The following is a 15,525-nucleotide window of genomic DNA, read 5'->3' on the forward strand; positions in this document are numbered from 1 at the left end:
CCACTGTAAATATCAGACCTTATATTCCTCAGCCTTTTCCTTATCAAATAGTTCTTCATTTTCATGGTTTAGCTCATCCTGGCATAAAGACAACAGTGAAAATGTTGAGTAGCAGAGTCGTTTGCTCAAACATCAAAAGTGATGTGCGACAGTGGACTAAATCCTGTGCAGTTGTCAGAAAACCAAGGTCACGCGCCACACAACATCACCGCTAGAAAAGTTGATGAACGTTTCAGTGTTGTACGCATTGACCTCATTGGACCTTTTCCTCCTTCATAGGCATGACTTCTTGTTTAACTTGTATTGACCATTTCACATCTTGGATGGAAGTCATACCACTTGACGATATTTCAGCTGAAAAAGTGGCAAGAGCCTTATACCAGCACTGGATTGCAAGATTTGGTGTACCATCACCAGGTAGTCACTGACCAAGGAACACAGTTTAGATCGCAGTTGTTTAATAATTTGGGCATAGTATGAGGAATGAAAATTCAGCACACAACGCCGTATCATCCTAAATGCAATGGTAAAATTGAGCGACTACACACAACTCTGAAGTCTGCAATCAAGGCCCATAACAGTTCTAATTGCACAGAAATTCTGCATACTGTTCTATTGGGGTTGCGCACTACAGTGCGAGAAACATCGAACCATTCCACTGCACAGATAGTATATGGAAAAACTATAAGACTTCCTGGTGAATTATTTGCAGAGCCCACCACAAAGGTTGACCTTGATTCATTTACATCTAATTTGAAAAAGCAAATGCTTCATCTGAAACTTAGTAGGCCTACACAAAGCAAATCAAAATGAGTATTTGTTCCAAAAGATCTGCATACCTGTTCCCATGTCTTCCTGAGATGTGACAGGGTTAGAAAACCATTAGTACCTACATATGATGGTCCCTTTCCTGTCATTTCAAGACATGAAAAATATTTCACTATTAAAAGGAAGTGCAAACACATAAATGTGTCAGTGGACGGACTTAAACCAGCTTCTTCTGCAAGAAAAATGGGAATCAGAGAAGGAACTTCCAAACTTTTCCAAGGACACTGAACCACAACACCCCACAGAGGAACCATCTCTAAATATCAGAGTATCGAAGTCAGGACGGATTATAAGGTTCCCACCTCGATTCTTAGAGCAGTTGTCTCTGTGGGGAATTAGTCAAATATCATACCAGACATTTGTAATTATTTTGTATTATATCTTTTGTCATTCCAATATGTTTTTTATTGTTTATGTTAATGTTGTGCTGACTTTTTTAAGAAAATTATTTCATCACCATGCTTTAATTCATAACCATGTTACTGGTGGGGGAGTAGTGAAAGGCAACAGTGATGAAATCTAAATGAAATTTTTATATTTTATGAAGTTGCCAAGACCGTTAATAGTTATAGTTTATTACTGATAACATGATGTTAAATCTTTAAAAATTTTGTTTTGTTTATTCTTTGGTAACAAAGATGTGATGATTCTGGGATAGCTGATAAGTAAGAAGTTAATAAAGAAGTCTTAAGCAGGCCAAGTGGTGTATGTTCTTGGTGACTAAATATAGTCAAGCAACATCTTTTGGGAACTGCCACAAATATTACGTTACAGCAGTTATAATGGCTATACAGCCTTCCATGTCAAATTTTTGTCTCAAAGAGATCCTTATGACATTATGTGCAGACTATGACTTGACTTTATAATAGCATTTACATTTTATCTCAAATCTGAGCTCTTGCTTCATACTTTTATTTCTCGTTTCTTTAGGACCACAGTACATGTTCTCTCCAGAAAAGCAGATCTCAAATATCGGTTCTAAAAAATATGAAAAAAAAAACAAATCTAATAAATGCTTAAAATAAGAAGCAGGCATGCCACGAAGACACGAGTTCGGCTCTAATAAAAAAAATTACTATCTCATACAGGCTCTGGGAGCAAACAAGATAGCTTGTGGTGTCTCAAAACTCCTTTCGTATTACTTCAAGGAGCTGTTTCCTGCTATACTATATCATATGACATTGAAATCATATTTGTCAATAACGAAATAAATCAATTCACTACACATTTACCACAAACACTACAAGATATAAAATAACATCTTACTGTTTTAAAGTTTTTCTAACCGAGCGTTTAGTTTTTATGCAAGAATCTACTACTTTATTGCAAAATTTTAATAATTAAAACATTAAAACACCATAAGACTCCATCCACAGCTCATGGTCTTGCAGTAGCGCTCTCGCTTCCAGTGCATGGGGTCCCGGGTTCAATTCCCGGTGGGGTCAGGGATTTTCTCTGCCTCATGATGACTTCGATTTGGTGTTCTTCATCATCATTTCATCATCACTGACTCGCAAGTCGGGCGAAGTGGCATCAACTAAAAAGGACTTGCAATATAGTGGCCGAATTTCCCCACATGAGGCCTCCTGGCCAACAGTGCCATACGATCATTTTATCATAAGATTCCATTCCCTGTACAGGATATACTGACTGGTTTCTCTTTTAAGCAAAGTTATTCACTGACATTGTTTAGTGAAATAAATATTCAAGAATTTACATACATACTAGACACAAATACCATATACATAAGAAATTAAAAACACTTATGGCTACTACATGTAAATACTAAACTAATACTTATAAACAGTTCTCACTGGGCGTATTTTTTTAGACCCTTGTAATGATAAAGACCATACCAAATCCACGATCTGTTTTTCCATGTCAGGTCTAGTAGTGCATCACTATTCATTACTTGGTCTGGCATAAATCGCCGGAAAAATGAATCTGAGCGAATGAAGGCTTTCAATTGCTTTTTGGTACATGGTCAGGGAAATTACTCTATTGCAACAATTTTATTAGTGTCAAGTACTATACCAGTGGGTGAAATACTGTGACCTGATATTCTATCACTGCCAAACTTGGAGTTTTCTAAGTTGGCAGTGATGCCAGCGTCAGCAAATTTTTTCAGCCCTCTTGTTAATATGCCCATGTGTTCTTCTCGAGTGGGTGCGGCTATTAAAAAGGTCTCCCACATACGATGTCACTTTATTCAAAATCTCTTGACCCAATACTGAGTCTAATGCAGTTATACCTGTAAATACTCCAGTGTTAATCTTTAATCCAAACTGCAACACTCTGAATTGATAGCTCTTCCCACTAAAAATGAAAGCACTATATTTCCTTGTACTTTCTGATAGTGGGATCTTCTACTATGATGACTGGAGGTCCAGTGAGGTCAAATATTTCACACCAATGAATTTTTGCATCTGCTCTTCCAGGTTTTGTGGTCTAGTACAAATAGGGACTACGATTTCATAAATATCAGTAGCATCTAGAACCAGCCTAACTTTGTCCCCTGATTTAGCTACAGCGACTAGCGACATTGATGATTTAATTATACCCCACTGAATCATGTTTCTAATCTGTTTCATAACTGCTTGCTTTTTTGTTCATGAGATGGAGTAAGCAGTACAGCAGATGGTTTTGTGAGGTATGAATAGTGCCTGGATGGGGAGAGAATAGGAGGGCGACCATAAAATATAATACATAATGAAAACTGATTATAAAGTGCTGCTTAAATAATTGAAAAAAGAAATTTTGAAAGAATAATGGAAAGAAATTGGAAAGTACTGATATCCTGAGTGAACTTTAAGTGGCATAATATCAACAGACCTTCAATATTCAACACACTATTAAATTAACATTTGTACATTTATATACATCCTTTTCTGTGTTACCACTATTGTGCACAGTGATTGGTATGACAATACTGGCTCCAGATTGCCCCTTCTATGCTCACGGAAATTCTTCTTGTTTTACTTTTGACCCTCTTGATGCAGTATTCTCAGTGCAGGCAAAATGGTGAACAGAATATGAATGTACGAATAAACTTTGCTGTCCTAAAAACTTTTGTAGCACTTCTTTAATGTAAAGTTTGGATACACATTTTTATCAGTATTAAAGCGGCTATCACTTTTAGTGACGAACAGGTCAAGAATAACCAATTGAAGAATGTATCTCTTCTTGCTTCGTTTGCATGCCAATATTATCTAAGGAACAAAATTACTACATACATACATACATACATACACACACACACACACACACACACACACACACACACACACACACACACACACACACACACACACACACACTGTGCACTGATGTCATACAGAGGTGCACAGTGTCACAACTTATTTGTCTTTTTATGGGTTAATAACTCTTCTAGTATGGGCATAGCCTATATTTTTCGGCCATTGTTGTTATCCTCCACGATTATCAATTTATATAGGCATGTCAGCTCCCTTAACACATGCATACACAAGTTTTCCTTCATAACGAAGTGCTTGCTGTAACCTCTTAGTCCCATTATTGTCAGTCATTATCTACCCAGTGTTTAGCTTGCAAAGCATGTTCACACAGCGCAATGTCCATTACCATCCCAGCTCGCTTTCACATGTTAAATACAAAGTCAGAGTACCCGTGTTGTGTGTTCACATGCTCTTCATTGCACAAATTCGTGAAGCTCCTGTTCAGTGGCGTGATCCTTTGCAAAATCTTCAGTGTGGTGACAACTGGTTTCCATATCAGTGGTCCGAGGAATGTACTTCACATCATCACTCGCACTTATTCAATGGGGCACCATCTGTACATTTGACAGCCTCGACAAGGTAAGTTTTCTTTTTGCCATTTCTACAGCATTGTCAAGCTCAAAAAAGTCATGTTTTTACGACATTGTCGTGCACAGAAAATACATGTTACACGACATTTTCTCATTTTTAGTTCATTAGGCGCACACTCACATAACTCACAGACACATTTAACACTTTGCAGGCAGGTTTCATATGTTTTTGCACTTTGTTTTTAAACATCTTTCATACCGTTGCCTTACACAACATTTCCACATACTATACACACAACAACAAAACTACAAAAATAAACTTATCTTGTTCATTTCCTGACATGCCATTACCATTGCTATATACATTATAGTCTGATGGTCATTTTTTATTAACTTTTGTTAAATTATGATTTCGTTACATTGTTTAATTCCAATTACCCGAGTACAGTCTTTACTCTCACTTGATTTTACAATATTTACATAAAAATTAATACAGTAATAGATTCTTTTTTCTTTTCTTTATGGTATAAATCGACATACATTTCATCTCAATTTACAGTGACTCCTTGTTGGAGCATATTTATTAATTTCAAACAATTAAAGAAGTAAACAGTGGTAGCTACAACAGATTCTACACGCTGCTCAAATAACTATGTGTGGCCTCACCTCTCTAGCATGTTCCCATATGGATCTACACATTACAGGGTTGAGCAAATTTCATGGAAAGGCATTTATGTGCTCAGTTACATCTTGTTACTATACTTAATTGTGATCCCCAGAACAAAATAATTTGTTGTTTATAAACACAATGCAAACCTGATGATACCAATTGTATCGAATACTTACTCAGTGTTTAAAGGGCAGATCAATATTTACTTGTTATGTTCATTGTATAAAGGATAACAATTTAATATGCCAAGGTATACAGAGTTGTGTCATCAATATTATGTGTTATGTACAATGTGCGTAAAATAGTGTTTATATGTGTAGCAAACGTGTATAAAAATTTTAGTGTAAATCAGGTGCTTGACGCTTTCTTGGGTAGTCACCATTCACATTAGTTGGCTTTCGACCCCTTGATTATTTGATAGTGCTCCACCTTAGTTCAGCATCATGATATGCAACATACTGCAACTGTATTCTTCTACAGATATTTTCACAGTATCACATTCATACATATCATGAACTTACTTAAATGTCGATGCATTGTTCCCTGCAAGAAAAAGCTAAATACTAACTTAAAACTAAATCTTCATAGATAATTGGACAGTTACTTGATGGTCACTAGTACCTTATTTATACATTCAACAATATTTTCATTTATTTTAGTGTGCAGTCGTGCAATCACAAACTCATTTAAAGTCATGTGTGCATCTCTACTTACCTTACAAATCTGAAAGATAAAGTGTATTCTATGCTTAGTGCCACCTCTTATTCAGTTTGCCACAAATATTGTACTCGCTTGTTACCTGCAGCAAGAGTTTTCTGGTTCCTCAATTACAATTTCAATAAAATTTGTAAATATATAGATATAATGTACATAGTGTGTAGCTTCAGTAAATATTTCGTAGTTTAGGATCCTTTTCTGTATATATAATCCCTTAGCTTATCTTTGTTTGTGTGTATTGTGTAGATAGTCGTAGTTGTAGTAGAGACTCTTCCTTCATGTTCTATGTCCCTGTTTATGCAATAGGCTTTAAAAATACTAGTATGGGCTGTAGCTCATAGGGTTTGTTTGTTTTGGGCGCTCCAACACTTTCAGCTGTGTCTGTCTGGCATGCACGCGCTTTCAGTTTTTTGACTAGTTTTCTCTCCAATGCACATGCGCTGCGTCACTCTATTACCATTAGCTTCACGATGAGTTGTGTAGTGCATTGCGCGCTACCGTGCGTTTCACAAGTTCGTTTATTCATTTACAACTGGGCTATGTGCAAAGCGAAGCGTTTTGTTTAAAGTATCATCATATCTAGACTCATAAAAGTAAAATTCTTCCTTGTTACATCCACTCACCTTATCATTTACAAATATGGCATATAAGAAAAAACAAAAATTTTCCTTATCAACTAACAACATAAATTCTGGAATGTGATTTTCCAACATTCTAAATTAAATATTATTATACATACATAAAACTTTAGAAGGTATACCTACATTGATCGTATCTGATAAAGCAAGTGTTGATCAAGCTCACATCCTCTCTCCCTCCAAGGTCACAGAACGGGGGCCTAACATGACCAGTTCAAGTTTTCCGGTGTAGCGGTGGCATCAATCTCTGGGTTAGGTGTAACTTCCACTATGTGGACTGTTGGTGTTCGATAACGCCCAATAATATCCTGTGAGGCTCTCGAACGAAATTCTCTTTGCCTCTGCACGTTATTCGCCATGTGTGTGTTACTTTGCTGACCGAATTTCGCTGTCTGTGGGTTATTCGGTTGTCTGTATTGTTTTGCCAAACGATCGACTGATTATTGCAGGTAGCTTGTGTCTGTACATATTGTACAAGCTGGCCATACGCTACTCGCCCACTGTAGTTGTTTTTGTTAAATTTTTGCCCATTTCTTTTAATATCCACCTTTGAATTTACGGCTTTCTCCATCGCCATTGTGATTACTGTTACCATTACCATAGGACTGTGTGGGGTAAGGTTGCCATCCATATTGTACTACGAATCTGTTGTTTATTTTTTGGTCAATAAATCACTGTGTTACTATCGGCATATTAACAGGCTGTGGTTGTACTGGTTTCTCTTCGTATATTAAATCTGTTGAGTCCAGTATGGAGAGAAAGTATTCGCTGCCATGTTCTGGAATGGTAATGAGGTTTTCCCTAATGTGGGCAGGAAGACAGATCTTTAAAAGTTTCTGTAGATCTACTTAAGATTCCGGGTTTGTCCAGTATTTGGTTTTAGTCAAACATTTTTCGAAATAGCCTCTTAAGCTTCCATACTTACTACTGAACGCAGCTGGATTGTATACTTCACGTCCGAGCCTCAGACCAATACTTATCCACAAATGCTCTCTCATACTGTTGATAATTGTGGCAACGTTCCGCCATGTCCGTAGCCCTTAGCAGAACGTCACCCTGTGTGTAGCCAACAACAAATCTAATTTTCTAGGCTTTGGTCCAGGTATGAGGTGAAACATTTCGAAATGCTCTGATAAAGACCACATGGTGTGTTCTTTTCCCTTCAGAAGTAAATATCGGGAATCGTCTATGCCTAAATAATCCCTCATCTGCAAGTAGTGTTGACAAACACGCCACGCCATCGGTGACAGGCGTTTTTATGTTCACTTGTGGCGTAGCACTTGGCAACTGTGCTTGCTCGACAGGTACAACTGCCATCGAGTGTTGTTGCATTGTGCAACCTTTGCAATTTTCCTGCGACTGACTAACCCCGTATTGTGGGTAACCAGTAAAGGTATCTAACTTCTCTAATAGCATGGATTTGTTTTCTGTCATATGTTTTTTTCGGATGCCTGTAGTTTTAGTAACACAGCCTCGTAACGTTTCCTCTGCTTTCTTTAAACCCGAATATAATTTAGCTAGTTCACTTCCTTTCTCTTTTAGAGCTTCTGCTACAGTATCTACATAATTTTGCATTCTGACATTACCTTATAAGCAAGGGTGCTGCCCTTATCCAGCTTCCCTGCTTCAGTTTTTTCAGTTTTTTCCTTTACATCTGCACATATCTCTCTGTTTTTTGCAAATTCTGAGTCTAAATTTAACTGATCTACTCTTGGACTCAACTTGTGTATTTCTGTAAGTAGGTTTCTGCATACGTCTTGCAGATCGATGACTGTGTTCGTCACACTTTACTGACGCCTTCACTTTGGATTGCGTTTCCTGAATTTAAGTATATGCTTCACTGAGGTTTTGTAACTCACCTGCTAGTTGTTTCTGTTTATAGTCTATGAATATTACTTTTTGCGTTAACATATTAATACTGGGGGACATATCAGTAACTATTTCTTGTTTTAGTTGTTTACCGATCTCTGACAACTTTCTGAATAATTCGTCAGATACTTCAGTGCATATAGTGTAGCTCACCTCATTGAACTGTTGACTTACACTATTCTTGAAATCTTCAAGTGCCTGATTGTGCTGTGTAAGCAGTTGTCCTATATATTCCTGATGTTTTGTGAACCACTGCATAAACTGTTGTCCTATGTTTTCCTTATGTCCAATGAACTGCTGTGTGAACTGTTGTGTTATTATTTGCACGAGTTATGTCAAATTCATTGTCGCGTGCTTCAGTCTCACTATTTGAAAAAAATTTCACCAGGGAGATCTGTGAAATTGTCACATCCATGGTCATGAAAGTGACATTATGATTAGTTAAGTTTCCAATGTCATCATTTTTTAATGGCGGGATGCCAACCTGGTTGTTTTGGTAGCCATCGGCCAGTTCACAAGTTGGCTCATTACTTTCAACTGTTGCCAAGCCCAGATTTCCGACATCTTGGCATATTACATTTTGCAATGAGTTTTCAACAATGGTCATTTTCTTTGACACCATTGTGAACAATGTTTAACAAAATTATGAAAAAACTATTTTCAAAAACGAAATTTTGTTTGTATTGGTACTTTTCAATTAAAGACGTTTTATATGCATATTCATTAACGAACTTGATTGTTTTCTGTTGCAGTCTTACAGAATTTGAATAAATTATTTTGCAGTTTAATGTTGACTTAACACAATTTGTAGTTTTTCCTATAGAAATGCACTTCTGTAAAGGATATTAATTGGCATGAAAGGAGATTATCTAGTGGGAGAGAGGTGGCACGAAGCCCGGCCATTCAAAGACAAAGCATAGCAGCTTCCTGTGTTTGCCACTGAAGTAAGCATTCCAAGCGCTCCTTATTTGTAGGCAGAATTTAATTTTGATTTGCTCCTTCAAGTTTTTATTGGTTCCAATCTCACAGACATGTAACAAATGCAACAAAGGTCTTAATAGTTTCTTGTAACGATAAAAATTGATCTTTTATCTCAAAAAAATTTTATCTCAACAACTTAAAGGTCTGTTTATATTCTGCTCGGCGCCATCCTTTAAATGTTCGCCATTGAATAGTGTCTGGTGGGGGAGAGAATGGGGGGGGGGGTGTAGAAAATAGAATACATAACGAAAACTGATTATAAATTACTGCTTAAATAATTAAAAAAAGAAATTTTGAAAGAATAATGGAAACAAATTGGGAAGTACTCATATCCTGAATGAACTTTAGTTGGAATTAATATCAACAGTCCTTCAATATACAGAACATTATTAGATTAACATATCTAAATGTATGTATGTCCTTTTCTATATTACCAATTATTGTGCCTCGAGATTGGTATGAGAATACTGGTTCTGGATCGCCCTTCCTCTGCTCACGCAAATTCTTCTTGTTTTACTTCCGACTCTCTTGATGCAGGATTCGCGGTGCAGGCATTGTGGTGAACAGAATATGTATGTACGAATAAACTTTGCTGTCCCATTGGATACACATTTTTTTATCAGTATTAATGCAGCTATCAGTTATAGTGACGAACAGGTCAAGAATAATCAATATAAGAATATATCTCTCCTTGTTTTGCTTGATGCAAATATTATCTATGGTACAAAATTATGTATAAAAAGAAAAGAACGAGAGAATAAAAAAGAAAAAATAATATGATTCTTTACGGGTACCACCTCTATATGTTATGTTTAGCTCTTGGCTAGCCCAGGTTGCTCAGAAAATACACATATATAATTGGTTAGTAATTGAATGACATTCTTCTGTTACTCTAAGATTAAATATTCAGATCCCTTAATTTTGGAGGTAATCAGTTGTAACTTGTCAGGTAATTCCTGTTCCATGTCTTAGTAATAATATTCTCACTCATATAGTTCATGTGTGATATGCAATACCTTCAACCATGAACATTTTGCTTCGATCCTCTGGCGGTAGTTATCACGGATTGCTTTTGTCCAAACCATTTCCAGAGGTACACTCCTACTCCCATTCTCAGTGCTTACTTCCCCAGTTGAGAGATCAATTTTTTCTTTCCTCTGCCACAAGAGTTTACAACCAAATATGCAGGGTACCACAAGACCCTTTACCACGAGAAAAGAGTATGTAAGTAGCTTCTTCACTTATTTTAATATCCACTTTTATTTGATGTTTTATAAGTTGTGACTGAGTGCCAGTAGCATCGGTCGCTTTTCCGTTGCTAAACGGAAATGTCGGTGTTTTGTTACCTTGACTTTTCTGTTTTTAAGGATTGCATGTCTATAACATTTAATGAGGTTCCTGTATCAATAAATTTACGAATACATGACATATTTCTACCTCAGCCACCACTTCTTTCAATTCAGCGTTGAGTTGATTACATTTATGGTGTTCGATCAACAAATTCTGTTCTATTCCGACACCCACATTGTTGCGCAACATACTAATTTCGTTTTTTGTGTAACTGCTGCCATTCTCACTCTGTTTCACTACCAACAATGGAGAACAAATTGTGACCATCTCCAGTTTGTTTGATGCAAGGCTTCCTGCTGGTTGTCGTCCCTTACCTCAGAGATCAGCGCATTATGATTTCGATTATATTATGGGGGACAGGCTGTTTTGTCCCGGTTGTGCAGAATCATTGCTTTCAGTTCTTGTTATATTCTGGTTGTTATGAGGTGGCATTTGGTTTCACTCCCATGGATGTGGTTATGCACCTTATCCTTGAATATGTGTTTACTACTCTTGCAGTTGCTATTATGATTTGGATGATATCAGCCATCATGCCTATGCTTCCTGTTGTATGGGGATAGGTCATTCCCTTTCAGTGACTCGTTGTTGTTATGGTTGATCGTTGACTCTACAGTACTGTTATTGTGGTGGAGTCTAACACTGTCAAAGTTTTCTAGGTCATATTCTGGTATGTTAATTAATTTTCCTTCATGTTATTCGAGACAGGCCCATCCCAGTAACAGGTAGTATTTACATACTTTTCCAAATAGTTTCGCATGTTGCCTTGTTTTGGATTGTATGCTTTGGATTACAGACTTGTTTTCTCAGTCTTTCTTGTGTACTAGACGACCAATATTTCATGAGAAACACTTTCTCAGACTGCTCACAAGTATAACAGTTGTAAGCAGTTTTTGATTCCCCATAAGGCTGTGTCACCCTTTTTATGCGAAATAATAAATTGGATCTTTGGTCCTTCCATCCATGTTAATGGTAAAATGTTTCTGAATCATCTTATAAATACCACAGCATGAACTGATCATTTTTCGTCTGTGAACATCTGGAATTGGCGATGCTTAATTAAGCTTTCCTCCAATCTTATGTCTGTTATGTTTGGTGCTGTCCCTACCATCTGTAATTTTTCTTTTGGAAGTTTGTGGTAAAGTTTTATAGACCCAAACTGCTGAGGTCATCGGTCCCTAAGCTTACACACTATTTAATATAACTTAAACTACCTTACACTAAAGACGACACACACACCCATGCCCGAGGGAGGACTCAAACCTCCAAAGGGGGGAGCTATGTGGATCGTGACAAGATGCCTCAGACCGCATGGCCAACCATCTATGTGTGGTGTTCTGGAGTATTACTAAAATTTCTCAGATCAGACACATATGGTGCTCAGGTGTGCCAACCACATGGCCAATATCTTCGGTATTCCCACTGTTGCCTACTCTTGGTTCACCAATGACTTTGTCTATTGCTTCTTTTACTTCAGTGTCATCATGCTCCTTTGTTTCAATATCCTCCTTTCTGACCATAAAGTCATCTCCCGGTCTACCTTTTTAGCCTGAGTTCCAAGATGCTGCTCAACTTTGTTATTAGCATCTAGCTGCATGTTTGCCATTCTATCAGATAACTGCTGTATCTCATCTTCTGTTACCTCTTGAGCAGAATGTAGTGTCTGTACATCCTGTGACACGCTCTGTGTTTTCATAGACCTGTTTCATTTCTTTCACTTTGTTATTTATCTTTTCTAAATCACTTCTTGTCCGATAGGCCACAGCTTAAGTACTTTCAGTTAATTAAGTTGCCTATTATGCTCTTCTAGTTTGAGTGCAAGTTGTCTATTGTACTCTTCTTCTTTAGGTGCGAGTTGTCTATCGCATTCTGCTTGCTTGAGTGCAAGCTGTCCATTTTACTCTTCTTGCTTAAGTGCAAACAGCCTGACACATTCATCTAATTTGTGTAAAACTCTGCAAATGTATGTGGTACTGGTAAACACAACGGTACTCTATCTACTCTCTCAGAACAGGATTCTGTTTCTATCCTAGTAGGCGTTGTTTGCCCTGTACTTTCTGATGCTTGGTTATTGGGTTGTTTTTCATGAGCTATTTCACTTGAACCTTCCACTTCTGGCTGTTTATTTTTCATATCAGTGGGTACTGTACTACTTTCATCAGTATCTACATATGAACACTTTCTCTTTCAAATAGAGCTGAACCCTCTCTGCTTTCCATTTGCCCTTGTATCTTTACCATAATGGACCTTGTCAGCTTACAAATACTCTCACAAATAACTCACAGTTGATACAAGATTACAGTAACACATAAAATGCACAATGCCACGACACAAATTTAGTTTCACATTCTTGTTTTCGGGTAATTTCAATCGTTCTAGAAAATATTTATGCACCACAAGTCATCAAGTGTGCTTTCTTCACTGCATGAAACGCAAAAGCAAGTGTCATGCACTGCAGACCTTACCTGATTTACTTTCATCAGTATTTGGTTTCCTGACTGAGCACAGAATTCTTCTCAGGGTCATATTTTACATTAGTTTATTTCATCATGGTAGATTAGATTAGATTAATACTTGTTCCATGGATCATGAATACGAGACTTCGTAATGATGTAGAACATGTCAGGTTAATGGAAGATGTCTGTAAACGATATTACATTACACAAAATATTGCATGACACTAATGTTTAAGTTAGTTTTTTCCCCTCCCTTAATTTATATCTAAAAATTCAACCATTGAGTAGAAGGAGTTGTTATTTAGAAATTCTTTTAATTTATTTTTAAATGTTGGTTGACTATCTGTCAGGCTTTTGGATCTGTTTGGTAGGTGACCAAAGACTTTTGTGGCAGCATAATTTACCCTTTCTGTGCCAAAGTCAGATTTAACCCTGCATAGTGAAGATCATCCTTTCTCCTGGTGTTATAGCTATGCACACTGCTATTACTTTTGAACTGGGTTGGATTATTAACAACAAATTTCATAACTGAATATATATACTGTGAGGTTACTGTGAGGATCCCTAGATCCTTAAATCGATGTCTGCAGGATGACCGTGGGTGGGCTCCAGCAATTATTCTGATTACACGTTTTTGAGCAATGAATAATTTTCTACTCAACGATGAATTATCCCAAAATATGATGCAATACGAAAGCAGTGAATGAAAGTAGGCATAGTAAGCTAAATTTACTGAGAATCTTATCACCAAAATTTGCAATAACCATAATAAGCATACATAGCTGAACTCAGACGTTTCGGGCAGACCATCAATGTGTTGCTTCCAGTTTAACCTCTCATCAGTGGCCACACCTAAAAATTTTGAAAATTCTACCTTAGCTACAGACTTCTGTTCAAAGTCCATATTTATTACTGGAGTTGTGCCATTTACTGTATGGAACTGTATATACTGTGTTTTATCAAAATTTAAAGAGAGTCCGTTTGCTGAGAACCACTTAATAATTTTGTGAAAAACATCATTTACAATTACATCACTTAGTTCTAGGTTTTTGGATGTTATTACTATACTTGTATCATCAGCAAAATGAACTAACTTTGCATCTTCATCAATATGGAATGGTAAGTCATTAATGTATATCAAGGATGGTAAAGGACTTAAGACCGAACCCTGTGGGACCCCATACTTGATAGCCCCCCCAGTTTGAGGAATCAGCTGTTGTTTCAACATTACATGAACCACTTATTTCAACTTTCTGCATTCTTCCACTTAAGTATGAATTAAACCATTTGTGCACTGCCCCCCTCAAACCATAATGATTTAGCTTATCTAAAAGAATTCCATGATTTACACAATCAAAGGCCTTTGAGAGATCACAAAAAATACCAATGGGTGATGTCCGGTTATTCAGAGCATTTAATATTTGATCCGGGAAATCGTATATAGAATTTTCTGTTGAAAAGCCTTTCTGAAAACCAAACTGACATTTTGTTAGTACTTTATTTTTACAAATATGGGAGGCTACTCTTGAACACATTACTTTCTCAAAATTTTTTGATAGAACAGTCAGATGAGAGATTGGGCTATAGTTGTTGACATCTGACATATCCCCCTTTCTATGCAACGGTTTTACAATGGCATATTTCAGTCTATTGGGGAAAACACTCTGCTCTAAGGGCTATTACATATGTGGCTGAGAATCCTACTTATCTGTGGAGAACAAGGTTTAAGTATCTTGCTGGAAATGCCATCAATGCCGTAAGAGCTTTTACTTTTCGGTGAGTTTATTATTTTACTGATTTCAGAGGGAGAGGTTGGTGCAAATACAGTTGTTTCAAACTGCACAGGTATGGCCTGTTCTATTAGAAGCCTTGCCTCTTCTAGTGAAGATCTAGATCCTATTTTCTCCACGACATTTAAAAATGATTATTGAAAATATTTCCAATTTCTGATTGTTTGTTAGTACACTTGTCATTCAGTTTTATGGCACTAAAGTCTTCCTGTGCTGTTGGTTGCCCTGTTTCCCTTTCAATAATATTCCAAATTGCTTTAATTTTACTATCAGAGTTACTGATCTCAGACATGATACATATGCTTCTGGACTTTTTAATAACTTTTCTTAGTACTGCACAATAGTTTTTATAATATTGAACAATTTTGGGGTCAGTACTCCCTCTTGCTTTTAGATACAGTTCTCTTTTACAGTTGCAAGATATTCTTATTCCTTTAGTTAGCCA

At 36.9% G+C, this 15,525-nt stretch overlaps 1 protein-coding gene across 1 annotated transcript; it reads left to right on the forward strand.

Moving 5' to 3' along the window:
- Positions 1-281: 281 nt before the first annotated feature.
- On the forward strand, positions 282-813 carry LOC126344010 (uncharacterized). Its single transcript, XM_050001990.1, has 2 exons — positions 282-417; positions 482-813. The coding sequence occupies exons 1-2, from the start codon at positions 282-284 to the stop codon at positions 811-813; spliced, it is 468 nt and encodes a 155-aa protein (XP_049857947.1).
- Positions 814-15,525: the final 14,712 nt, after the last annotated feature.

Source organism: Schistocerca gregaria, chromosome 1 (assembly GCF_023897955.1).
Source record: "Schistocerca gregaria isolate iqSchGreg1 chromosome 1, iqSchGreg1.2, whole genome shotgun sequence".
Lineage (NCBI taxonomy): Eukaryota > Metazoa > Arthropoda > Insecta > Orthoptera > Acrididae > Schistocerca > Schistocerca gregaria.

Excerpts from the sequence above, each read along its gene's own strand:
- LOC126344010 (XM_050001990.1), top strand. The coding sequence starts at position 282 with ATGACTTCTTGTTTAACTTGTATTGACCATTTCACATCTTGGATGGAA. Across the intron at positions 418-481 it reads ATTTGGTGTACCATCACCAG|GAATGAAAATTCAGCACACA; the intron begins GTAGTCACTGAC and ends GCATAGTATGAG.